The sequence below is a fragment of the Sturnus vulgaris genome, chromosome 8, assembly GCF_052056855.1.
Source record: "Sturnus vulgaris isolate bStuVul1 chromosome 8, bStuVul1.hap1, whole genome shotgun sequence".
NCBI lineage: Eukaryota > Metazoa > Chordata > Aves > Passeriformes > Sturnidae > Sturnus > Sturnus vulgaris.
Genome location: NC_142250.1, coordinates 25,005,489 through 25,032,894, shown reverse-complemented (window position 1 = coordinate 25,032,894; position 27,406 = coordinate 25,005,489). Strand labels below are relative to the sequence as shown.

At 44.0% G+C, this 27,406-nt stretch overlaps 1 protein-coding gene across 1 annotated transcript in view; it reads right to left on the bottom strand.

Annotated features, from left to right (window-relative positions):
* FBXW4 (F-box and WD repeat domain containing 4) overlaps positions 1-23,737 on the bottom strand; it is a 59,576-nt gene extending 35,839 nt beyond the window's left edge. The window contains exons 1-5 of the mRNA XM_088169245.1: positions 23,217-23,737; positions 12,173-12,268; positions 9,332-9,517; positions 8,023-8,155; positions 5,450-5,544 (exon numbers count right to left, since the gene is read on the bottom strand). Of these exons, the coding sequence (XP_088025371.1) occupies positions 5,450-5,544; positions 8,023-8,155; positions 9,332-9,517; positions 12,173-12,268; positions 23,217-23,467 (761 nt within the window). The 5' untranslated portion in view covers positions 23,468-23,737. The remainder of the gene's footprint in view (positions 1-5,449; positions 5,545-8,022; positions 8,156-9,331; positions 9,518-12,172; positions 12,269-23,216) is intronic.
* Between the last annotated feature and the right edge of the window lie 3,669 nt (positions 23,738-27,406).

Here is a 27,406-nt window from a genome sequence, read left to right as displayed (position 1 = left end):
GTCATGGATTCTCCTGTGCAAATCACGCAGCACAAGAAAGATGCTTCCTCCAAGCTTTCTGAGACAGAGTTTCCCCTCAAGCAAGGGGAAAAATGATAAAAAACTGCACGGGGAGGAAAAAAAAATTCAATATGCAACACAGCTCAACACGATTAGAAACAGATGTCTGCATTCCAACTCAGTCAGCTACTGCCTCCCAAAACCTGCTCACCTGCCTGCAACCACTAGTGAGCCAATTCACACAGTCATAGAAAATATATACATTAGAGTATTGGCCAAAAGTGACAAAAAGAGAGGAAGTAATCAATCACGTGAGCTTTAGAGGACAAAAGAAAGAAACTGAAGTGAAGAAAGGTAAGCTGCAGTTTCTTGATCTATAGAAATGTTTGCCTATGTGTTTGTTTCTAGAGGAGAGGGAAAATGGACATGCATGTTCATGTGTTCACCCTCATGTAGAAGACCAAATAGAGTCATTATCACACAATTAAAGAAGGTAAAACAAAGTTTTCCTCCCGACATCAAGGGAACAGTCAGGGCAAATGGATAAGACACAGGTGTCATTTTAGCTCCAGAGGGGAGAAACTGATACTCATTTCCTGCTCTTCAGCTTTAGGGTGAAAGAGCACCAAGTCAGTTATGACTATTGCATATACCTAGAAAGCCACATCCAGATCACCCTCTGGGGTCAGTAAAAGATGGCAGTTAATGCCACCACTAACTCTGCACGTCCACTCTGGGATCTCACACTTAAGCAGGTTCTTCCTGCCCTGCTTAAGAAACAGCTGCAGGTCAGAGTCCCCTCTCAATTATTCAAACCAACCAGGCTCTACAATGATCCCCAAGGACAGCAGAGCTATTGCTGCCGGCTGTTTTGCTGGCAATGCACAAACCCAAACAAAACTCAGTTACTTCTCCCAAGTCCTAGCAGACTCAGAGAGGTTAACTGCACAAAGCTAGGTCAAAGCAGAGCACACTATGGCCAACAGCTCATCTTGATATGCAGTAGGGGAAATCTGCTGATAAAATCAGAGTAAGAAATGAGGGCAGGGGAACATTATCCAACATTTTAACTTCTACACATTAGGGCTTCAACTGCACAGTTAAAACCACTGCAAAGTTGCTCTGGTTCAAGTTGGTTGTTTTGCTCTAAGGCAATCTGCAAGATCAGATTGTTTTACTTTCACAAGAAGTTCCTAGATAATCATTAAAAGAAAGCCCTCAAAATTAATCATTTTGATCACTCCCAATGGAAGAGAGGCCCATTCAGTAAAGTTGCCTGTCAGTAACCTTTCTCTTCCTTCCTTTCCCCAACGAGTTTGGGGCACATTTTACAGTTCGCCTGAAGTTGTCCATAGAAGCAGAGATCTCCTCAGATATTACTTCTTCATAATAATCCATGGGAGAGGCAATTAGGTTAAAATGAGCATGTTCAAATAGAGGAGTTGGGTCTCAACTACAACACTGCATAAACAGGAGAGCCAGCCCAGCTTTTTTAATTCAGCTGCTCATGTAAGTATTCATTTTCCTTTAAATAAGCATCCAGTGTAGACAGATAGTCTTCAGTACAAACTTTCCTTCTCTCTGGACTTAACCTGCACCTCACCAAGGCAACATCCATGAGGAGTGGTTATCTACTGCAGCAGACTAATGACACAGTCAGAAAGGAAAAGACTGTCTCTTGGCCTTCCACACCCAAAGCATGTTTCTGTCACAGTAGGGCACTTTATGATTGCCCCAAAATGTACCAGGGGTTTCCTAGCTCTCTATCTACACCTGAAACCTGGCATCCTGGTGTTCATCTACAGCTGCACATTGGAAACCATTTGTGTGCCTCCATCTTCTCTTTGCTTTAAAATCTGACACACTTTGAGTACAGCATCTCATTAAAATATTTTACAATTAAAATAGCAAATGCCAGTGGCCAGACCTGGCAGGAGAAGTCAGCCTAGATCTGAGTACTTTTTAAAATTCAACACCAAAAAAAATCTGGATCCAATATTAGTAATTAATAATTAACAATTGATAATTGATAATTAATAATGAATAACATGAAGGTCCACTTCTTTCTTTCCCCTCCAGTTTACATTGTACACTGCTCCCTTTCTCTTCCCTAGCTACTGGCACCTCGGGGAACAACAAAGCATGAAGGTGCCAGTGCTCTACCAGAAACTCCCGAGTTTGCCTTCGCACATTTGAATTGGTCCACTGCACTTAGGCTTGCCCTGGTCCCTGAGCACACATAAGTCACTGCAGTAAGCACCAGTAAATGGAAGTTTAACATCTGCATGAAGCAGAGTTCAAAAGCCAAATGAACTCGGGGCAGAGGGATGAGGATTATGAGCAGCTAAGAAATGTAGTTTAGGGTATGCAGCTGAGTAAGTACAGCGTTTTACTAACCCAAGGAGGACAGCTTTGAAGATCAATTAAACCAGTGGTTGAAGGAAGCTGAGGTACCCTTATTTTAAGAATCCTACTTTAAGAACACACTCAGAGTCTTCTCTAGTCACTAATGTGACATGCAATGTGTGACCTGCTATCAAACCACAGCATAACTTTGAAGACTTGCTGAAAACCCAGAATGAACACAATGCCCTCTCATCCCCATTACCCTGCAGGGCACTGTTAGGGATGCCCAAAGCAATGAAGCTGCAACAGCACATATGGATGTCAAGACACTTCCATGGCTGAAAAAGATGTGTAAAGGAATAAGCACAGTTTTCCCCTGCACAGTGTGAAGAGATGATCAAATATTCTTGGTAGCCTTTTAATACCTTTTCTTCTACTTTACCTTCCTTACAGGAATCATTCTGTTTGCAGACCCTAAAAACATTCAGAAAAGCACCACCACACAAAGAACAAGGAAGCCTCCTCCCCCAGCTCCACATATCTACAGGATGATCTCTGTAGTGACACAGAGACACAGAGAATTATAGACAAATCAAAGCAGAATACCTAAGAAAAAATGCCTGAAGCCAGAGGAGCTGTACTCTAAGAGCACAAGTCTCTAAGATTTAGCTTGAGTGTACAGGCACTGTCCTCTAGAGTAGCAGTCCAGCAGTGCAGGACTACAGCAGAAAACCCAGCTGTGGATCAGAAGCATATGGGATACTTCGTAAGAAGCTTCACACAGAGGAAGATATCACTGAAAAGATGAAAACTTTCAGCCCATTAACAGCTGAAGTTCAGTAAGAATACCACCCTGACTACTCTAGAGAGTCTTGGTCCTTGCAGACTTCAGGAAACGATAGACTCTCCAAAGCAATTTTGATGGCTAGAGTTGGAGGAGCCTTCCTCGGTCCTAGCCCACTGCACACAACTGCTCTGAGCTCTCATAGCAGACACAGCTGCCATTTCTTAGTAGCAATGAGCCAAAATACTTAGGTGGTTGGAGCCTGTTTCTCCAGCAGTTCTGCACCAGTAGAACTACCTGTCCTTTTGAAGGAAATCTCAGTTTACATCAGAACAGCTGAGAAGGGAGAATCAGAAGGTCACATTAAATGTTTAGGAGGAAGTGGAGGTTATAGGCCATGTTCAGCCTCACTGGGGAACAAATGTATCCAAGCCCTGGCTAGAAGGATGGGGACTGCGAGGGAGGAAAAGCTTTAGACACAAAAACACATAGGGAATGTATATGGGTGAAATATGGGCTCTTGCAAATAAAACAGAAACCACAGAGCTCCCCAAAGCAGACTTTCCTAGAAACCAGATATTATCTTTTTGATACTCGCCCTCATTAGACAGCAAGTAATAAAACCTATTAGTGAAAAATTCATCTCCCCTGCCCCTTGCCCTGGCCCACCCCCACCACATGCCCTCCTGCTCTGATCCTCTCTCTCTTCTAGGATGGCTGCGATTTGTTCTAAGAAGCGACAGGTTTATAGGTTAGCCGACACCTTCTCTCTGTGGAATTTTAATTAACTTCTCCCATCGTCAATATGTTAAGGAGCAGGGTTCCCATTATACGAGGTCAGCAGTGTGTTTCAGGCCCTGCTATATCAGCCGTCAAATTGAAGAATTAATGACGTGGCTAATTGGCTCTAATTCTCCACACCCCCCTCCCTAAAATATGGAGGGGTAAGGGGGGGGTGCAGTAGGGTGGGCTAGTGGGAGAGGCTGGTACAGTCCACAGTCTCATAAAAAAAAAAAGAGACTGCACGATTTAAGCCCACTTATCCATGGGGTAGCTGTTCCACCATCTCCAATTTATCACCCTGCAGGGAGGAAAGGGGAGGTGGGGAGACTGAGGGTAAATATTGTGACAGAGAGTGTGCACAAGCGTGCACACCAGGGAGAGGAACACTGTCCTGACAAGAGGCCACGGCAGTAGGTCATCACTTAGGAGTAGGAAGCAGAATGCCGCTGGTCTCTAACCAGCCACGGTGCCTGAGCCACAGCCTGTCCACCAGAAAAGGGACCCTTGCAGCACACAAGACAGGAAAGGGCTTCTACCTCACATCTTGCAGTGGCACTTCTTCAAAAACACTAATTGGCTCAAATATTCAGAGCAAAGGAACAAGGCAACAGCAAAATCATAGCAAGCCTGGAGTGTCATTTCCCTGATAAAGCCATTAGCTCAGTACTGCTAAATTTCTGTTGCCTGCAAGACAAGCTTGGAAATCTAACAAGGACAGCAGTTGTGGACAGTATTTTGTTTTTGCACAAGCCTAAAATTCAGTACTTGCAGACATCACATGAGCAGCAACAGCACCTCCCCTCTTCCTTGAGGTATGCTGAGGAAGAATCTCTCTTGCATGTAGACCAGTTTGACAGGGAACAGGATCACTGCCGGTAGGTGTAAGATTTTAACAGTGAGAGTTACACAGATTTTCACTTCAAGAACAAGAGCACTTCAAAAAACACCCTGGAAGACACTGGTGTATGTATTGCCCTTGCCTCCCATGCTGAAGCTGTACTTGTAGCATTATGCCTTCACTAGAAGCACAGAGCTACAGGCAACAGAGGCTGGAAAACCACATCCCTGAACTGCACTTCATCTTTGCCAGTTCAACATGTTCAAAAAAACCAGAGTTTTAACTACTGCATGCAGCTCTCAAGCAGGGACCTTTTTGCTCAGCATCTCTTCTGCCAGAGAATGAGAATACAAGTTGGCATCTTTTCAGCACAGAAAATCTCAAGAGGATCCAGATCACTGTTTCTAATCAGCATTCCATCATGAAGAAAGAACAAACAGGTCCCACCTGAGGCACTAAGAGGAACCGAGGGCCACCTTCACGGCCTCTTTAGGAGGGGATCACTCTGTTGGTATAGGAAATAAAGACCACATGCTCTTCCCTGAGCTCCTGCTGCAGGCACAAGCACCTGATCAGCCTCCACATAAATCAAGTCCCTGAACTGCCACATTAGTGCCTCAGAAAGATTTGTGGACACACAGCCTATCCAACTCTTTTACTTCTCCCTGCTGAAAACTGGGAATAAAGAGATCTGTTACCTTAATAGTGGGCTGATAGCAATGGACCACACTCGATCCTCTGTCTGCACTGTATGTAGACACTGACCAACTCTGCCCGCGGACAGGGACCAAACCTAAAGAGAAAGATGCACGTTATGCCACATCACCCAAAACTGCAGAAGGTAGGATGCATGCTGCTAATGTTGTGCTGGATGAGCTGCACAAACTGCCATGCTTATCTTCCCAGAAACCCTCGCCCTGAATTCCAATTACTTATTCTGGGGGAGCAGAGCCTTCAATTGCTGGTAGAAACAAGCTCTTGAAGTCACACAAATATTCAGCTTATAAGTATGATCTTCCACCCCACTCATAACTGAGAGAGCACCCCCATCACCACTTGCTGTCTAAGGGCAACACTCAACAGAAACTCTTCATCTTATGTAGTTAAATAAATGACAACTAGGATTTGTTCAAATCTATTCTCTTGAACAGTGTGGGAAGACTTAGTAGCACTCCTGAAAAATTTCCATTAATATTAACTATAAAGTTAATCTTTCACCAGCCTGTAAAATAACTTTCTTTTATAAGACCCCCCCACTTTAGACCAAGTTTTTCAAGTGTACCCCAGGTTGTTTTCAAACTGGCTGCCTTGCTCACAGACAATGAGAGAATTTCTTCCTTCCCACAACAGTGCAAACATGCACATCTCCTTCCACCAGTTCATCCCTTTGTTTCTGGACCCTAATAAAGGTCCCAAAATTCTTGCTGGGGCCTCTGCTAGTGGTCCTCATTTTCTCCACCTTGCCATCATTCCTGGCCCACAGGACTCAAGCCCCCCAGTTGTCTGTAACCAACCCCCAATGTTTTGCTTCAAGACTTCAAAGCGCAGAGTGCCCTATTTGTTTGTTTGTTGATAATGCCCAGGATTGCAGGCTATTCTTGTCAGCGGGGAATTTAGCACCTAGTGTCAGCAAAAGCAGCAGAAAAGCTTAACTCCTTTAAGGCATCCCTATCTCCTACAGGTTAAAAATATTGCTCAGAGCACACTATCTGCTGCCTATCACACAGGAATGTACATTAACAGCTCTTCAGGGCTTAGTCCTAATCAACACTCAGCAGAGCCCTCAATAGCTTAGACACTTAGAGCCCCTTTAAAAGGTTGGCAGGGATTCCCTTCCACCCTCCAAGAGTCTCATTCATGCAAACAAGACAGCCTACAAAAGAGATGATAAAAAATAAGAGGTGAACATCCCCAGAGTATATGCTGTGAGGAGCACTGGGTGGGCAAGATCTCACACTAGGTCTAAGAAAAACAGCTTGAAATTCCCCTCTGGGCTTCAGGAATTTGTTCTCAAGGTCGGGGATGTCGGTTCTCCAGCTGTCAGAGAAGTAGCAAGAAGGCACTCTCCCAGAAAAGAGGATCCACAGACCAGAGAGGAGCAGCACCGCTAAAATGTGAGACAAAGCAGCATCAAGGTCTTGCTCCCAGGCGGCAAACAGCAACTCCAAAATTGCCTTTTGCTTCTGAACATTGCTTGCTTTACTTGGAAGTGATTTTACTCATGAGTACATCTGTACAGAGGGACTAACAAAAATAAATCGGGTCATGCTGCTTCATACATTTCCTATAAAACCTTGAAAGAGAAATTTGTCTTTCCTTGCTTCAACTTTCCCTCTTGAAAAACAGGAATTAGCTGGTTTTCGTCTTTCCTCCATGGATGCTCTATGATATGAATCAGCACCAAGCGTGTCTATCAGCCTACCCAGAGCAAAAGCCAACACATACAACAACCACTTCCAACAGTAAAACAAGTGGTTGTGAAGATACTACAGGTACTGCATAATGTTAGCAGGATAGGGGTGAAATATCTGTGTAGAGCTTCCTAAACTGATCACACAGAGCTGATCATACCTCAGAGAAACAACTCTCCAGGTCCACACAGGCACAAAGCATTGCTAACCAGATCTAGAAGGACAAAAATCAACAAGGTTCTGCCCCATAAAGAAATAGTCAAAAATTACGTGACAGGACCCAGTGATGCCAGCTGGAAAAGAAAAGTGGGAGCTAACAATACTAATAGTCTAACTTCATTCCTGGTTTGCAAACCAAGAACCATTGAAAAAAAAAACCCAAAATAAATAAAATAAATAAACCACAAAATTAGTAAATAACCATAGATTTGGAAATGACATCATCCTATCCTTTACAGAGACTGAATATATAACAGAGAGCACGTTAAACCACATTGCAACGTTAAATCAACGAACAAGGATGGGTTTGAGATCCATACAGCGAATTTCACACTAACTGGCATCTCCACTACAGTGTGGACAGATGTACAGGGAAAGAAGCAAAATATCAGCTGCTGCGCCTTCTGCACTTCCAAGTTTAAGCCAGCAGCTGATGCTGTAAATTACTGCCAAATCTCTTTCTAACAAGCCTGGCAGAGCAAGCATCTTTTCAGAGACATGAGCCAAGACAGTCAGCATTCCTCCTGCAAGGAGTTCAGAGCTCACAACAGTTCTGCTGACACTTAAATATTCATGGCACAAAACCTCTGAAGTCACCTCTACAGCAGCACCTGCAGCTGCTGAAAACATTCCCTGCTCACCTTGGCTGTTCGGTCCCGGGAGCCGCTGACAATGAGGCCACCTTGGAAGTCCACACAGTTCACCTCCTGCTCATGTGCAGAGAACTTGACGCTGTAGGAGCCATGGATCTTGTGAAGGACAATACTGCCATCTCTGAAAAACAAATCCACAGGCAGGGAATTTGTATCCCTTGGACATGCACCTTCCATTAATGCTTTGGAGTGCTACAAAAAGACCAGGACTGATCTCTGACAGGGGCTGAAATTCACGCAGCATTATTAACCCTCCACTCTTCACACATCACCTATCCTCTTGCAATTTCACATCCAGCCAGTTAAAGCCTAATCTGATGCACATGAAAATTTTCCTGGCTATCTTTCTACCCTTCACTTTGTGTTAAGCTGCAGAAACTGTAGCAAAGCAGCCATTTCTCCTCCTACTGCTTTGAGCTTGCCAGAATCCTGTCTGTATGCTGAATGGCTGGAGTAAGGGAACAAGTGAGAGGACATTCTCACCCATGTCCAAGCCTCAGCTTCTCATGCATTTCAGAGCAGCCACGCAGGGTGCTGTGCTTTGAATTAACTACAGAGACATTTAGACCTTTTTCAATCAACACAGTTACTGGAATTTTAAATGCAAGCCTTCATTTTCACCTGAATTTTGGTCTACATTTCACAGGTGAGAGTCCCATGATACCCAGGGTAGATAGTCATGCTTGTCTCTTCCAATTCTGTGTTTAAGTGGTGCGTATATTTTTAAAGTTTTAGCTATTAATGAAAGTCCTATCACTTGCTGTAACTGTAAAAGGCCAGTCAAATGCAAAATTAATTGGAGAAGTGTGTGTGTGCTGGAAGGCTTGGCAATTTTTCCCCTCTCCACAGTTTTATCAGTGGGTCTCATAAACACACACTTGTCTCTAGAAAACTTTCAGCACCACTGCAGTCCCAGCTAACCAGCAGTGCTGATTATTAGAATAGTCTAGTAGCTACCCTGGCTCTAACAGAGAAAGAAATGAAACTTGCACAGCAGTCACGTTTGCCTGATCAGTCATTCCCGATTCAACAATCCTGTGGGTATCAACACAGGTTAACAAGAGCAAAGGGCACTTTTTGAGGTCAACAGCATGAGTCACAGCTCTTTCACTGCTGCAGGAGAAGCTTTTTCAGGCTAGAATCAAAATTTTAAGAGAGGAAGCAGCAGCAGCTGACCACAGCCAAACATGAGGACACTGTATAGCAAAACTGGCCCCCCTGCTGTGGGCTGGAGTTACACAGAATCTTTCCAGCTTCAGTGGCAAAACCCTTAGGCTCCTTCATTCACCCAACTTACCCCCCTCCACTGACAATGTGGGAGTTGACAAGAACAAAACGACACACGTCCTCCTGGTGGCCAGAGAAGATGGCTTGAGGGTGACGTTGCAAACCTGTCCCCTCTGCACAGAGGTGATAGGCCTGGATGTTCTCTGCTTGAGACAGGTAGAGATACTCCCCATCCAGCTCCATCCAGGGCATCAAACTGCAAATAGACAGAAGGTTGGGGGCATGCAGTAGTGGGGAGAACACGAAACGAAGCAACCTCACAGAAAAAGAAAAAATAATTCCATATGCAAACGTATGAACAAAAACAAATGTCTGCTCAAGAAAAGTGAAGCTGGAGCAGCAGGTCACATGCAAAAGCAGGGCTTAATATAGCAGCACAGCTACAAGTGAAGCTTCTCCAGCAACATAAAAAGCAGATTACATTGCTGGCATTTTTCTAACCAAGAGCTGAGGAAAAGGAAGCATGGAATCTCCAAAAGAGAAGATGGCCAAAAGTCTAGTGAGCATAGATAGGAAATACTTAAGGGCCCCTGAACGTGCACATGAGCTCTGTACTTTTTAAGAATCAAGACTCTGGTGCTGGTGAGCTATGCCAAGCATTTCTAAGACAGCATTCATTGTGAGGCTGTTGGTGCAAACAATCAGTCTTGAGCCTGAACACTATTTGCTGGTGCCCAGTAGAGACCACAATGCCACAGTGCCACTATTCCACACAACCCTAAGCAGGGGAGCATGTCACGAAAATACCCTACCTCCTGCACTGTAAGGCTACCCAAGAACTTTATGCTCATTATACAGTGGAGTTATTTTTCTACATTCACACCTCTTCCCCTGCTGAGCCATAAGTTGTAGAGCAAGCTCTTGATTTCTCTTGCCCATCTTTCAGAAGAGCCCATACACCCTTTTCACCCCTGCTTTATGTGGGACAGTGGCAGGTTTGTACAGGCAGGTTCCAATTCAAGGGCAGTGGAGCCAAAAAAACTATTCCAAAGTATTTTGATATTATATATGGAAGATATGCTTTACTTTCAGGAAGACCAAGAAGAGGAGAAGACACTCAAGCAATATCTGAATCAAGCCTGCCATCTCAAGAAGTTTATTTATTCTTGAAACAAAAGCAAAATACAGAAGAAAATAGATATACACTTGGGTAGTCAGATCTTTGCTCAAGATTTTGCTTTTGTGTCGCCAACAGAGAATCAGCAAATAAGATTTCAGGATATAGTGAGGCCAGATACAAAGACACATGGGACTCATATCCTATGGGGCATGTATCTGTGAAATTGTCTCTGCTCTGCAGTCATTGCCAAGTGCACCAATGTCCATGGAAACACTGAGCAAATCCAGAGCCTTTCTACAGAGCAGCCTTCCAGTTTTCAAACTCTTCAGGAACAAATGGCATTGAAAGCAGTGCAGTTTCTCATAAAAACCTGCCTCTCTCTTTTTTCAGATCATTTGTTCTCAGAGGTCATGATTTTCTGTGTCATCAGAGTCATTACACATAGCTGTACCTCATAACATCACAATGAACAACTAGAAACAAGCAAGAGGACCAGATTGCTCATTAAACAGAAGGTTCCTGCTTGACTGTGTTCATCTCCAGTAGCAGGCTTTTAATCACATGGACAAAGCAGTTGAGTTTGTAATATTCATCTGGGACTTGATCATATACATAGAAAAAGTAAGAGGCATCTTCAGAGCAGGAGCTTTGGGTTTAGGCAGGCTTTGATTTCCCCTTCCTTCCTCCACTCCTATGCAGTCCTCTAAAACCAAGTGAATATCCAGCTCACCTAGACTACAGCCAGTTTCTGTGGCTCTCCTTTTGCAAAAGTTTAGCTTTTTACCTTTTTCTATGGCTTTTTCATAAGGAGAAGTAACAAATCTGAAGCAGGATAAATTAAAATTAGGGGATGCCATTTGGATGGTGGCCTCATTAAATCAGTCCTTGCCTTTTCACTTGGGAAGCTGGTTTAGTAATGATCTCTAATATCCACAGAGCCTGTCTTCACAGATGGTTGCAAGCACTTCAAAGGCAGGTATACAACCTGCACCAAAACCCACTCTGCTCATTACAGCTGTTCCCAGAACTTTAGACAAGAAGTGGCACATTATCCACCACTTCAATCTACGCAGCACGAAAGGGCATGAAAGCTCAGTAGAAGGTTCCTGTTCTTCAGCAGCTAACAAACCATAGTCTCATTTTTCCTTCAGTCTGATGATGTGAAAGATGAAAATTTAGATGTGCTGCTTAGACAAGAGACCTATCTTATGCTCTGCTTTGAAGGCCAAGTACACCTTTGCAGACAAGAATTTAACAACAGGCTCCTATCATTAATGTCAAATATACTTTTTTTTTTAAGTGAAGGAGAGAAGCATGAGAATGAAGGAGCAAAAGGCATATGAATTTTAGATTTGTACATCCAAATCAGGGTCCAGGACAAATCACCAGAGACAAATGAAGCATTTTGAGGGGACACATAAGGCCACATCTGGGATCAAGGTGAGCTCATCGTGAGAGCAGGACAAAGGATTGCTCATGGTATACAGCAGTAGACATGAGTGCAACAGTTTGAAATCTGTAGCAAAGGTTGCTAAATATGACTAGAACTGAACAGATCAAAACAAAGACAAATTCAAATTACTAAGAAAGAAACTCCTGACAGAATGAATCCCCAGGGCAAGGCAGCAATTCTGCTTACCCCACATCCAGCTAGCCAGCAACAGCCAAAATAAGTCAGCAACCCCATGGAGCACAAGGAGCAGGAAACATCTCATTTCAGGGCACAGGTACAAACCCAAGGCCCTACAGCACTTGTCACATAACAAAGAAGAAGAGAAAGAAGGCACTTGCTTGCATTTCCATTTCAGGACTGTCTCCCTCCGGCAGCGTCCGTGCCTCCAGTTCTGAGATACCTTCACCCTTTCCTTCACTGGAATGCCAGCAGCTCTGCAGACAGAGGAGGAGAGATGAGATTAGCAACCAGGACTGATGTCTTCTGGACAACAAATGGACTCAAGATGGCCACAGGTAAGCTCTCAACCCGTTTTCACAATGATGAACTGACACACACTGATGGTGCCAGAGCCACAGTACAGTGAGCACATTCGTGAGCGCTGACAAGAAAGGAACACTGACAAGCGTGGAGGGTTATCAGCAAAGAAAGCCACCTCTGATGATCACAAACCTCAAATGTGATCAAGACTTGATCAAGCATACTGAATGCAGCACAGACAAAAAGTAATCTAAACAGAAAGAAACCACCAGAAGAACCAGAGATATAGGACACCACCTGACAAGAGCCATTAAAGACAAGGACAACGCCACACAAGAACAGATGGAGGAAACACTAGTCAGAACACTGAAGCCAGGTGTCTATCCAGAAGGACTAGTAAAGAAACTGCTCCAGAGTCTCACCTGTCTGACAATCACATAACCAGATACAATAGTCAGAAAACAAGATGTGTCCAAACTAAAGATAAAATACATTCATGTGTATAAACCACCCAATGCACACACACAAGAAAAACTAATCCTTTGCAGCAGCTCACCAAAGGATAGAGAATTCCAGCATACCACTGGAAAATTCTTTCTTTACAGTCAGACAAGCTACTAAAAGAGAGACTATAGCTCATATAGCTGTTGCTGGGTTACAAATCAAAGTTATTGGAATGAGCTGAGACAAACCAAGATCAACACTCTTCAAGATGTGACAAAAAGTAGGTACCACAGAGACCTGAGACCAAGGTCTCCTTAGAGTCTACATGAATATACCCAGTTGAAGCAGCTGTTCAACATCTGTTTTGTTTTTCATGATCCAGAGTTGATTAAAGACACAGGGAAAGGCAGCTTTAGCTCCCATCTTTCTCATATCATAAATTCCATTATTCAATATCCTTGCTGGAGCTGCTTAGGTAGAAAAGATCAGAAAACTACAAACAAGAAGAAACTCTAGAAGTTATCCTTTGTAACTAGGGGTTATGAACCACTTACTAGACTACAAGAGTTTATCCCACTTTCGTGCATTCATGCATTTCTCAACAGCCAACACACCCAGATGCCTAGGGAGAAGATCCTTGAGAGATGGGAACTGGTGCCTCATCAGAATCAGTTTCCTCCTCCCATCCCTATAGTCCCTCCATTCCACTTCCCAAAAGTAGTGTTTTTGGGTACTCTGTCATTTTTAAAATAAAGATTAGCTCCCTGTAAATAAACATCTCCTGTGGTTGTTAATGGGTGTAGAAATCTCTAACCTGGCCCAGGGGTCTGGCCAGATTCTTACTTTCCCAGCCTTCCTTCCATAGCCTCAGGCTCTTTTTTTTCTGCTCACCCTTCCCTCCTCTTTTCTATGCTTTCCGGCACTTAGTCACCATTATAATTTGACTGCATTCCTGGGCATGTGACCCATTTTAAACAAAAACAGAAACCACACACAGAAAAGCTTTTCATCCTCTAGAAAGCTTTGCAAGTTTACATTTATGATCAGTAGAGCCACACCAATTAAAACTGAATTTAGAAAGCTACAGGCTCTTTATTTTTCATAGCCATTTAAAAACAAACAAACAAAACCAAAATAGAGTTAGACTAGGCTGCAAGAAGAGGAATTCCTTTTTTTAAAGGGAGCACTTGCAAGAGCCCATGAGGCCAGATAGTGTCTGAGATGAGGAATGCACAGTACTGAAAAGTCAGGTCAGGTCCACTCTCATCATAGCTTATTACTCTCCCAGACAGAGCTCAGGCTTTCCGCCTACATCCAATTCCATTCATTACTCCAAAACACTTCTACTCCCTACACTCAACCCTCAGTTAAGTTCTCCCCACATACAGATTTTAAGTCACCAGCTTGCATAGTGATGGAAAACACACTCGTGCCACATTCCCCTCCCAACACATGCTGGCCCAACCAGACATTCTGAGGTCAATGCATAAACCCTACTAAGACTAGATGTAATTTCCAAGGCTCTGAAAAAGGTGACTCCACGGTCAAAAAAGCAGCTTCCACATTACCCTGCTGGGCCCTTTCATAGCAGGCCTTGACCCTCCTGCTGCTGAAAATGGATGTTCTGAAGAGTCACACATTGGCTTGGCCCAGAGCTCCAGTTCACTACTGCAGTTACTCCTGTAACAGACACCTCGTTCTTTCCCACATATGAACAGTTACTGGAGGAACAACCCTCATCCTGGAGAGGATGAGGGTTGGGTGGGGAGACTACATGGGAGAGGTCTGATGGGATTTGGGAGGATGGTGGTGATGGTGTTGTTTTGTTTTTTTCTTGTTTTACTCTTAATAGATATTTTATTCATCCAGCCATTCTGGATCCAGCTAATTTAAACATATCTTAAAAGTATCCTGCTTTTATATCCCAGACATTTTATTTATTTAAAATAGATGCAAGAAAAGGACCAGAATATGGAGAACATGGGGAAAGATGATGTAGAAATTGGACTGACACATTCCTCTCCTTTGCCAGTTACGAGGCAGCAAAGATTGAAGTGCAGTGTTGGTCAGAGACATTTGATCCTTTATATCAGAAGTTAAATCAAACCCAGTTATGGAATCAAGTGCTGATATAAAATTTGATCATTTGATTTGCTTCCTCAACATCACCCCCCCAAGAGCAACTCCCAGAATACATCAAAAAATGTGATGAGTATCACTGCAAAGTATGACAACTCTCAAATCTTAGTAAGTTAAAAAGGGCATCACCATACAAACTTAACAATTTAATTAAAAATTCCTTTTCTATCTTACAAGAGCCTGTTTTGTTTCAGTCATGATCAACACACTCTCTACACTTGCAAACTTCTCAGAATTTTTCCATGATGACCTGAGGCAACCAACAGACATCACACAACTGAGTGGTTGACTTAACTAGGTACCTCTTACTTCAGCAACTGTATTGAACATCCAAAGATTCAGGAGACTGAACTACCTATGAAGCCAAATGCTATATAAAATGCTATGGAGGGAACACTATCCACTGGCAAATGACTACCTTGATCTTTCTTAGTATACAATCCAGAAAAATACTAAGCCACATGCTTAAAATTCAGCACATGCTTAAGTACTCTGTGAAATCAAGATCTTGGCATTTGTGTTCCCAGAGAAGCCACCCAGCAGTGAACTTCAAGACTGCTGAAGGCTGACTCACTGGGGAAGGACTGCTATTTTTAGCAGGACCTACACAGGCCTGCATCAGAAAGCAACTGAGGTACAGTCCAGCATCCTAGAATGATGACAGGCATGAAGGAGCCAGTGAACACTGATTATGAAAACACAATGAAATTCAAGCAAAATTGTCTTAAAGCCCTTTAGAGAGCATCATCTTACACCTCTGCTAGGGCATTGCAATTATCAATATTTGATAAAGTTACATTATTCAGGACATGCAGGGCTGTCTTTGTTATTACCTAATTACCACCAAAAAGCACTCCATCAGGATCCCAAATCATAGTGCAGCACATGACCTGAGCCAATGCATGTTTCCAATTGCATGCACTCCTGATGAAGGCTCCCTTTACAAAGACTTTGTTATACTAAGAAAGAGAAGGTGAACATTTCTTACAGCCTGAAAGAGAGCTCCAAGAGTAAAGTCATCCCAAGCAACCCATTATAAAGGATTTTTCATTTCCCCCTTCCTACTTCTCCCCACCCTACAAAAAAAGCTAAAAGTATTTTGCTCAAATTATGAATTTCCTCTCTTTCTTGGCAGAGTTACCAAAAGAAATGTAATATTCCTTCTGGACCCCACTTCCCAGCTGCTGAAGTAAGAGACTGGAACTGTCCCCATACAGCACCACTGACCCAGGTGACCTCAGGTACCAAGGCAGTTGCTGGCCAAAAGAAAGCAATGAAAGAATCACTCAGCCAGGGCATATCACCTCCTAAAGCTTCACCTCCAACTGATCTTGCCTTCAATGATCCCCTCCCCACCCAAAGTCCTTTGCCACCAGAAATGGTATTTCTGCAACAGCAAGAGCTTCTGTGCTGTACTGCATCCCAGGAAGATTTCTGCTGGCTGTCTACAATTTCAGCATGTGCCAAAACAGTGGTGCCTGCAACAACATAGACCATGTTACAGAAGATAACACCAACATGTCATACCGTGTATTTTCCCAGCTGCATGGGGCACCCTAATCCACCAAAGTCCTTCATGTTTTGCTGCATTTTAAGTACTGAAGAGCTCATCTGGAAATGCAACTCTGCAGAGACCCACTGAGACTGAATTTCTTCTGTGGACAAAATCTGCTGTCTGCATAAAAGCTGTCACCAGCCTGCCTGAGGCCTGACTGGAAGGGTCATACAGAGAAAAAACAGGTCACAGTGGCTAAGCCCCACTATCAACCTTGGCCCTGTGGCAAGGCTGGCTAACACAAGGACCAACTGCACTTATTTGTGTAGTCAGGACACACCTGTTGAATGGCAGGGCCTCAGTGCAGTTACAAGTCATGGGCCACCAACAGCCAGGCGAGAGGGAAAAGCTATTTATGTCAGGAGCCCCTGCTGCTGTCCTCAACAAGTCGGCTAGCTTTCAAAATGTCTCTTCCAGGACAAAAATTCCAACGGCATTCCTTTAGCACATGACCCTTATTTAGCTTTACTGCCATGTTCAGCCTGTCCTCTGTGCTCCCCCTTCCTTACGGGACATGGATTCAAATAACTCCAAGATGGAAGAGCTCTGTCCACTGTTCCTTGCCTCCCCTGCTGTGTCTATGCCAGCTCAGATGTTACCAGGCTGCAAACTGCTCCACGAAACAGCTCTTGTGAACAAGTCACCTCATGAAGAAGGCAGAGGCACAAACAAATTTCTGTGCACACAGCAAGGACACACGCTTTCACAAAGGCTTCCCAAAAAACCACCACCACCAAGACTAAGCCAGGCTACTCTGCCATCAGATGGCCTCTCCCTTATAAGTGACTGCAATGGGATATTGGCTAGAAACTCCAGGCAGGATTTGGAATCTTCCAGGGAGTTGCACAGGCTTTTTGGTGACGAAATCTGGGCTTCTTCAAAAAATGCAATGCTCTGGAAAGATTATCAGAAAACCTGAAGCTGCTGAAGAGGTGTCATGTGTATTCTGATTTGAAAGAGTAGATTGTCAGAGTATTACTCGGATAGAATGAAATAACCCACAGCTAGTCCAACGGGGGTAACAGCAACAAACAAAGCACAAATATTTTAAGCCCTGAACTACATAAAATTCTTCTTCCTCTTCGAACTAGTGAAGATCTTAAGGGAAGGGTAGGCAGGCCTCAAAGAACTCTTACAAACAACTTCACATTCCCAGAAAAAGCAGCAGTTTCAATGTTGTGTAGTTGTCCTGGCAGATCTGTCATGCTCAGCACTAACAGTTTAAGACTGAGTAAGAATAATTATAATGGCAGTTTATAAAAACCACTGACTTTTCCAGCACAAAGCAAGAGCTGCATTCCCTCTTCCAAGCTTTTTCTATTACTGCAATATCCTCCCCAGAGTATTCCCCTCTGCATCATCTGCACCAGTTCATTGCCTTCTTCATTTCTGTCTTAAAGTAATGAAACTTTGTTTTTAAATCAAGTTTTAAAAGATGAAGGAAACTGAAGCAGCTTTACAAGCATTCACACTCCCTCCCCCTACGTGGTGAAGGCTGAGGTCTCCTATGATTGCTGCAGTTTGCATTTGGATTTGACTTGCATAGATTGGCCATTTCCTGCTCCTGTAGGTGTATACATTTTTCCAAAATCTGGAGAAAACACAGTTTTTATTAACTCACCAAAATGCTTACACAAGCTCTTAAACGCTCATAGATGATAAATCTCTCCATTAATGAATCTGCTCTCTGAACTGGAGAATATACCAAGATCCTAAGGGGCAAGGCAGAACAGGAGACAGGGAAAGAGAAAACTTTTCTATATTTTGACATCTATTAATACATTACAAAGAGCAAATTGTCAAGCTATTTAGGTTCCAACTTCTAACCTGCCCTCTAAAATTCCTTTGTAACAAAGAGGAAATAAGTTTAGCCCAGCTGCAACTTTATTCCTTTCTTCCATTCCTTAAATAAAGAATCACCTTACAATGAGCTCTTTGCCTCTCCAATTTCTCCAGTCCAAGGTGGTCCAGCAAGCAGGCCCTGGATAAAGGCTTAAAGCACCCTCTGCTATTCCTGGCTCTGACACTGACCTGCTGCACAGAGGGCAGCTTGGTTGACATCTCCCTGCCTCTCCTTCCCCTTCAGCCCTTGTTTACTCTGGCTATTTAGGCAGCAAGCTCATCAGGGCAGAGACTGCTCTTGCTGGGCCTGTACAACAGCTGGCAAAACAGACACGGACTACAGGACACAACTGTAATATCACTATATCACCAAAACCCCCAAAGGCTTTGTGTTACTACTCAGCTACAGTTTAGCTGCAGAAAGTATTGTTAAGCCTTAACTTTTCTGTGATATGCTGTCACGCATTTTTGAAATGAAAAATTCTCTTTTCACCTTACATGCTGAAGATGTGGCTCAGCTTTTACTTCAGCTGCTCCTACGACTGAGTAAAAATCTTAGCATAGGGACTCTTTTTACCATCCTCATGACAAGGTCTTGTAGTAGTACAGGTCTATACATAAAATTAACTTGTCTGTACAGCAGAAGTGACAACCTGATTTGGAAAGACTCACAGTTAGATGCCAAGGAGCACATATATATATATATATATGTACTTCCATAATAGCAACACAATATTCTATTGAACATTTAATTATTGCTGATTCAACGAAGAAACAGCACATTTTTAACACTGAGAATGTGCTTTAAGAACTCTTCCAGGTCAGCCCCTACTATCCCTAAGACACAGTGACTCAGGTGGATGTGAACCTAGTGTTTCCCCTCTGCCAAAGGAATGAAGTGTACAGATACATCCCTCAAAGCAAACTTCTTTCTTCTCCTGCAAGTGCACAATTGAATCCAGGCCTTAAATACTTAACTTGGCTTACATCTGTGACTCCCATTTGGCTGAATCCATCAGAAAGGGGAAATATGAGAGATTGTCAATGTTGCGAATATGCCTTTCAGCATAACAGCTAGTGTCTGGGCTTGAGTCCACATCTTCCTTTGACATCATTAGCAACTTAATTTAATATCATTTAAGTGCAAGCATGTGTCCAGAGAAAACCACAGCTGGCAAATTTTAAAAGTATGTAGCCAGGATGACAATTTTAAAAAATAGGTAAAATCGAATATTTTTACATATACTACTATTTTTATTCTCCATGCTGCTAACAGTTAGGGGTTTGCAACCAGTTTTTTATCAATCTTACCTCTTCCCTATTTTGGCAAAAAGAAGTTTTATAAGCAAGCTGACTGTGCAAACAGTTTTTTCACATACAAGATACAGCTTGTTCCTTCTGATCCTTGTTGTTACAATTATCTGAACATATACCCAACAGAAATAACATTTTAAAGAAATAGTGTCATTTTCAAGTTAATCGCCTTTTTAAAAATGGAAAAGTGGAGGCAGGGGTTAAGTTTCACAGCTATCTCCTTTAGGCTCAAATGTATTGCTATTTACAAAGCATTAACAGATGGCTTATCAAAAGCCACTTAACAGCAGAAATGATCAAACTATTCTGAGATGGATTTTTATTTTAAACTGTAAATACTCCCTAGACTAGTTTTTAACTTATGCCAGCCTCCCAGGGACCATCAGTTTAAGATCTAATGTGAGAACCATGCATGTTATTTTATTAAGTACATTAACCATAAACGGTTCCAGCCTTTGCTTTCTCAATTGCACACAGTATTGCAAAAAAATATCTCAAAACTAAAAACTACTGTTCACCTCATGCAACATTAGCCAAAACATGCAACAGAAGCTTCAGCTCCTGAGTGAGTCAAAGCCAAGCTTGACAAACTCAAGAGTTACTCCATATCGCTAAGAAAGCACAGTTATCAAGAAGTTCCAGCTATCCATCATCTTCAGCACCATTCTATTTACACAGTAATATTTTAGCTTAAATACCTACTCAGCTCGAATTTAGCCTTCAATGAGCAATCTACCAGGTTCCTACTTAAAACTGCTATTCATAAGGAAGTTGTGCCCAGAAGCTTGCCTAAACTCCCACTCCAACTCGTACTGATTACTCGAATAAAACAGAGTATCTCTCTGCAAATCTTACTCCCTCAAATGCAAGAGAAGCAATCTGGGAGATTGCTCTTCACTTTTGGGGCATGCACGACGAGCAAGTGCTACAAAACAGATATAGCTAGTTAAAACCCCTGAGCTGCCACAGAGACTATTAAACTCTTCTTCAGCTAAGTACGAATTTTACAGCTGTACAACTCAACACGTGCAGCCATACTGGTTCTTCTGCAGATGTTCAGATATCCAGATATCCAGACCTCCTGGTTCCTTTTATCCGTTGCCAAACTGCCTACCCTACTGGAGTAAAACTCCTGTAACTCCCCCCAGATACTAGATCTCCATCCAGGGAAAACAAGTGTTTGCTTTTCAGATATTCTCCACAGGATTTGGTACACTATTTCAAGGAACTAGAGACTTTCTGAGCCTTCTATGAAGTTAAAAGTAATTAAAGGAATCATCCTCCAGATATATCTCCAGGTTTCCTCATAACCACTTGCAATGTAACTTGGTGTGTTACCCATGACTGAACTCCCCAGGACCAAGGAAGTGCTGACCAATGCTAAAAGCAGCTCTCAGTACTGGAGTTGTTTGAGGAAAACTTGAAAATAGGACATAGCACAAAAGTACATCCTAGAATTACAAAAAAAACCCTGTTCATAGCAAATCTAACAGCACTGAAATCCCTGTGAGTTCATGACACTCAAGCAGCCTTCCCTTCCCTGAAACCCTCTGACCTAGCAAATCTCTTCTGTAGCTGTTTATAGACCTGCATTCCTCCACAGGGGGAAGTGGTGGTCCTTACACACACTGCACCTGCTCTGCTGTACACCTGATCCCTCCTGCAACTGAAGGAGCAGAGTATCACCTTATTCTTAATGAAAAATACAGAACTTCATTTCCTCAGGAGACAAAATCATATATCACAGTAGACAAGAGTCCAACGCACAGCCATTCCACAGTGCTTATTCCTGCTGACTTCCAAGGGAACTGTGCTTAACTTCCAACCTGTGAATACCAAGCAAGTTGAAGTGCTGGCCTGAAAACCCAACACAAGGATTTTCAGCACCACCAAATTTCTGCTCCTGCCAACAGAAGCCATAATGTTTCTCTAAAGTCTATGCATTGATGACACAGCAACGTCAGACAGCAAAACAGGGGTCAAAACCTGCCATCCCTTCTTTTGAGTCATGTCACCACAGTGTTTATGGAAACAATACTGAGTCATTGAATGACAAACAAGATCCATGCTGGCAGCTAAAGAGAAGCCACGGGAAGGGATTCATAGATCCTAAGAACACAAACTTCTCTTGGGATCCTTAAATGAGGAAGAAAAGTCCACTTTGTGAGGTTGCCTCAGACAAAAGGCAAACTCTGAATCCTCACCAACCACTGCCAAGGCCCAAGCCTCAAAGGAACTTCATTTGAAAGATACTGGTATAATACACACTGCAAAGCCTAGAGGGCTTGACCCTATTCCTAACCTACGTTGTGCTGTTGAACTGAGGGAAAAATAAAGACTGCAGAAAAAAAACCTCGAACAATTCCTACTCAAAAAACTTTAAAACTCAGAAGCCATGAAAAGTCCAGGAGTCACTTTCTCTGTGCCAGCCATTACCATTTATACCAGCAAGCTGCTCTGTGAAAACCTAACACACAAATGTTCCTGGGGGCCCAGAAAAGCTCTTTCACCTAAGAATGCACTAAGCTCACCCTCCAGCCTTTTCCCAGGATGCCATCCTAGGCCTTGCTCCCTTGCAGATTTTTCTCTGAGGTGTTTTCAAGACCACAGCAGGGATCACTGCTCAGAAGTGGGGAGGGCATGCAGGCATACAGGATCCACCCCAGCTGCACAAGCAGGTCTGTCCATCTCCTCGTGCTCCAACCTTCCCTAACCTTGGAGACCCCAAGCCTCAGTGTTTGGAGGGGTCTGGGAACCAAGAAGATCACAAAATCACATAATTATTTGGGCTGGAAAAGACCTCTGGATATAATCCAGTCCAACCTCCCTGCCAAAGCAGGGTGACCCAGAGCAGGCATGAGTCCAGGTGGGTTTTGAGTGTTACCAGAGGGAAACTCCATGCCCTCCCTGGGCAGTCCCTTCCAGTGCTTTGCCACCCTCAGCATAAAGTTCTTCCTCATGCTGAGGTGAAACTTTGTTTGTTTTAGTTTCTGGACATTGCTACTCATCCTGCTGCTAGCACCAGCCTTTGAGATACTTATATGCATTGATGAGATCCTTCTCAGTCATCTCTAGACTGAACAGGCCTGGCTCTCACAGCGTCCCCCAACAGGGAAGATGTTCCAAACCCCTTATGATTCTTCGTGTTCTGCCCTGGACCCTCACCCATAGCTCCTTGTATTGAGGACGCCAGAACTGGACAGAGTTCTGCAGATGTGGACAGGGCCTAACGCTCCAGCCCTCCCGCTGGGCCTGCCACTCAAGACACCCCGCGCAGCCCCGCCAGCCTCGCCCGCTCCCTCGCGGGGACACGAGGCGCCTCCCCCAACCCCTCTGGGCAGCGTCGGGGCCGGGCCCCGCCGCCCCGGGGTGCGCCATGGGCCGCTCCCTCCCAGGGAGGCCCTTCCTGTGCCCTCGCCGCCCCTCCTGGCGCAGGGAAAGGGCGGCGCAACCGCGCTTCGGGAATGGCCCCGCGTCCCCCGCCCCTCGCGGCCCAGCGCCGGCCACGCCAGGCGCGCAGCGCGGCCCTGGCAACCGGCTGGGCCGCGGCATCCCCGGCCTTTCCCGGCCGCCGCCCCCCGCCCTTCCGCCGGGAAGGCCGCGCTTACAAGTCGGTGCCGAGCTGGGTGAAGCCGGAGTTGAGGCAGCCGCGGGCTATGCGCCTCCAGAGGACATCGCGGCTGCTGAGGAAGCGCAGGCGGCGGCAGACCTGGGCCAGGCGGCCCAAGGCCTGCGCGTCCAGGTAGGAGCAGATGAGGAGCAGCAGCTCCTCAGGTAAGGCCCAGAGCGGGGAGGGGGGGGAGGCGGCCCGGGATCCCCCCTCCGCCTGGGGGGATCGGGGGCTGCCCTTCCTCCCCATGGAGCAGCAGCTCCCGCCCCTCCTCCCCGGGAGCCGGAGCTGCTGCTGCCCGGGGGAGGCCAAGCCATGGACGGGGCAGCCGCTCCCCAGTCACATGGGGCAGGAGCCGCTGCCTGTCACTGCCCCCTCCGGGGGAGGAGGCGGCTGCCGGGACCGGAGGGGGCACGGACCGCCGAGCCCACCCTCGTTAGCGGATTAATTCATTAACGGGAGCCGCTGGGACTCCCCCTGTGCCACTTGTCCTCCCCCACACCCCCTCGCCGCTCCGCTACCGGCTGACGGGTCTGTATCGTCCTATCTGGGATTAGAAACGTCACCTGATCCGAGTATTCATTAATAACTTGAACAATTAATGGTGGGGATGGTGATCCCAGGTAACCAGAACATCTGCCTCACCACCTGGAGCAACATCAGCTAGGTACTGCACCCTTGCAAAGGAAGGTGAACAGCAAGGTGATTAATGCTCATTAATTATCCTTGACCAGGGTCAGGAGTGCCTGTCACCCATGAAGTGACAGCAGGGGTCATCTGGTGCTCCACAGCAGTTTTCAACACTCCCAAATTCCTGTGACACATAAAAGAAAGGGTCTTCCCCACCTAAGAGCAGGCCTTTCTACAATGGATCTAGGGCTGGCTTCTTACCAGCACCCTTCCTTGCAGTCCATTCCCCCCTCCAGAGCTCCACAGAGTGGGGTCTGAAAAGTGCTCACAGTTCACACGTGTGTACACATGCACAAGGACACCACCTCGAAAGAACAGTTCATAATAACTGAGTCATTGTTGCCATCCACAGGAGCCTGGAGTACTGACAACGAAGAAGGATTCTGGTCCAAAATGGCAAAGTAGCTCTCCACAGACAGTGGAGCAGGAAAATATGAGTCTAGTTGTGTTATTCTTTCTTATAGTACTTTCCACTTTACAGAAGCCTGAAATGCTGGGGAAATTTCTCCCTCAGAATAAAAAAAATAGATAAATTTTAAGAAGTTCATCATCTGCCTAGAATGCGTTGCACAGGTATCACTTAGCCACCACAATCTACATCTCATTTTGCAGGGTGGAGTAGGATAATAAATTTCAGCATATAATGAGGTTACCATAGTATACAGGCCATTTGACAGTACTTGCATCCTATTCCAGAAGGTCATCTTGTCTGTCTAATCTCAAGCTCCCAAATACTTCTATGCATAAATCACCAGGTCTGGAAGCCTCATATTTTCGAGGTTCAAAACTGCCAGATAAGGAGCTCTCTGGTCCATTTATCCTGAGTTTTAATATACCCTGGAAGTCCAGGAAGTTTCAGAAGGCAGCAGATTTTTTATCAGCATTTTTTGAGGAGTGATGTCTGGAGTAATTAAAAATTTCTCAACCTGAGTTTGAGCTAAGGTGAAATAACAGCACATCTAGTACAGGACTTAAGTAGCCAGCTGAAAGGGAGGTAATACAACAAGTTTTGCTTAAGATTATTAAAACTTTGTGTGAATGAAAATGAAAGTTTTATGTCAATTTCATATCCTTCTAATATAAAATTTGGTTCTTTTTTTAACAGACTACAATATTTTCTGAAACATTAAAATTATTATAAGCTGAGTGATTTCTCTGACTTAAATTGTTATTGCAAAGACATTATCAAGTTGGTCTTTCTCCAGTAGGAGCCCGCGGAGACTGCTTATGCACCCTACACTATTAAATATTTTTACTAACAATCTGAAAAAAAATCTGAAATCCTTCTTAGCAGAGCTTTGCAGGAGGCACAAAGCATGGGGCAAGAGGCAAAGGATGCTTATGGCTGCATACCCCTAAGTTAAGTTTAGGCATAATCACATCATATGTATTTCAATCAAGCCAAATGTAAAGTCTCACATCTTGGAACAAAGAATGTAGGTCACACTGAAAGGATGTAACTCTATCCTGCAAAGCTGCAATTCCGTAAAGACTTCATTAAGATGAATAATCAGCTGAATGTGAGCTCCTTCTGCAGTGCTATGACCAAAGGGCTGGGCTAGTGCTGTCCTGGGAAAAAAACAAGAGCTGGGAGCTTTTAGCTCTGTTTTTGACTCTGTTGTGACTGTTTTGGAAATAATTTGTCCAGACAACACTTCAAGAAGGATGTTTAAAAACTAGAGGGGTTTCAAAGAAGAGTAGTAAAGAATGATTACAGGACTGTCAAACATGTTTTGTAGTAAGACCCAAAAAGCTCAATCTATTTTAGCTTTCTATAGGGAAGGTTAAGGTGTGAGGTGATCATACCTTATGAGCACTGAAACAGGAAAAAAAATCTGGCTCTTCCGTTGAACAGACAAAGAGATAAGATCTCTTAACAGAAGGTGATGGGAAACAAATTCATGAATAAAGTGTGCTTATGCAGTGAAAAAAAATCAACTGTTGAAGCAGCTTACCAAGATTTATGGTGGATTCACCATTACAGGATTTATAAAAAACAATACCAGTTGGGTTTCGTTTCAGGTTTTTTTCCTTGGGGGAAGGGGGGGGGTGTTGACCACAACTGCTAAAACTTAACCAGGAAGTGAGTTAGGAGAGTCCTAACTCAGGATATCAAACCAAGACAGTTCAAGGGGTCTCTTCTAGTCCTAGGCTCTCTTAATCTGCAGAGGCAGCATGTGCATAGTGTGTGTCTCCCTGCACTGTGTGGCACCCAAATTCCAGTGGACAGTCTCCAGCCTGTGGCTGTGCTGCTTTACCAAGGAAAACTACTTGGTGCAGACCAGAAGGAGCTGGCTGCCAAGTAACACGTGCAGTATGACCCTCTGAGATACCAAGCTCTGAGGTATGGGCAAGTGTATCTGAATAAGGAAGGCCTTAGTGCCCTCCAATTTATAATCCAAGGTATAAACCACTGTGAAATATTTGGTTAAGATGAAAGGTGTTTACACCCAGTAATCTCGGAGGTCACCTGTGCTCCAAGCAGGGGATACAGAGCAGTATGAAGAAAAAAATTACAATACATTGCTCTTAAATGTGGCATTGTTTTCAAGTATGGATTAATTGTCTTACAACATAGTAACAATAGTTATTTTTTTTGTCCAAAATGTAGATGTCATCCATTACTTTCTCTGGGTTCTTTTTTTAAGTGAAGTATACCAGCAACTGCGTCCCCTTGAACACACTTTCTCAGGCATGGTTTTGGATACTGCCTGTTGCAGACCTGTCAAAGCTGTGCATTGCTGACTAAGAACCCCATGGCCTTAGCCTTTGCGACAATGCCAAAGTAAGTGCTTATGTAGGTATCTGCAGGAGCAAGAAGCAAGGAAGGTTCTGAACCATTCCTAAAACTGTATGTGTAACCTGATTATTTCCACTGCATTATTCACACTCATAAAGGACTCGAAGCAGGTGCTCAGTGCAGTGTAAGCATAATAATGTATCTTTCCCAAGTCTTACAAAGATCCCAGTCCTCTTCATGGCTCATGACCACTCTGAACCTCTAGAAAAGGGGGTAGGGTTCTGTGAAGTAGCAGACCATTCCAACATCATGGCTTGCAGGGTTTGTAAACTAAACATCAGGGGGCCTATATCTGCAAAGCCTTAACAGCATAAGTCAATAAAATCCAGCCTGGAGAAACACCATTTGAATACCTACCTGTCATTTTTTTTTCTGTCTTCAAGGGGTTTTATTATTTGCAGTGCCCTCAAATACACCTTTCCAGCTAAAGACACATTCATGTGGACAGCTCTTTGTTTTGTTTTTCCTTCCAACCAATGCTTTTGTGTATTTCTGAAACTTAAGACACCTCCTCTGCTACTACAGTACTTATCTGTAACACCATCGCTTTGAGGGATTAAAGCAGGTTACTTGTTGCACACTTAGATCAAGAGTTATCTGAGTAGAAAGTCTATCCCGTTAAGGTTGGCGGAATCTGTTTTTGATCTTGAGTTGTTTTGATTTTCTCTAAGAGCAAGTAACATGTTATTTTAACTTCT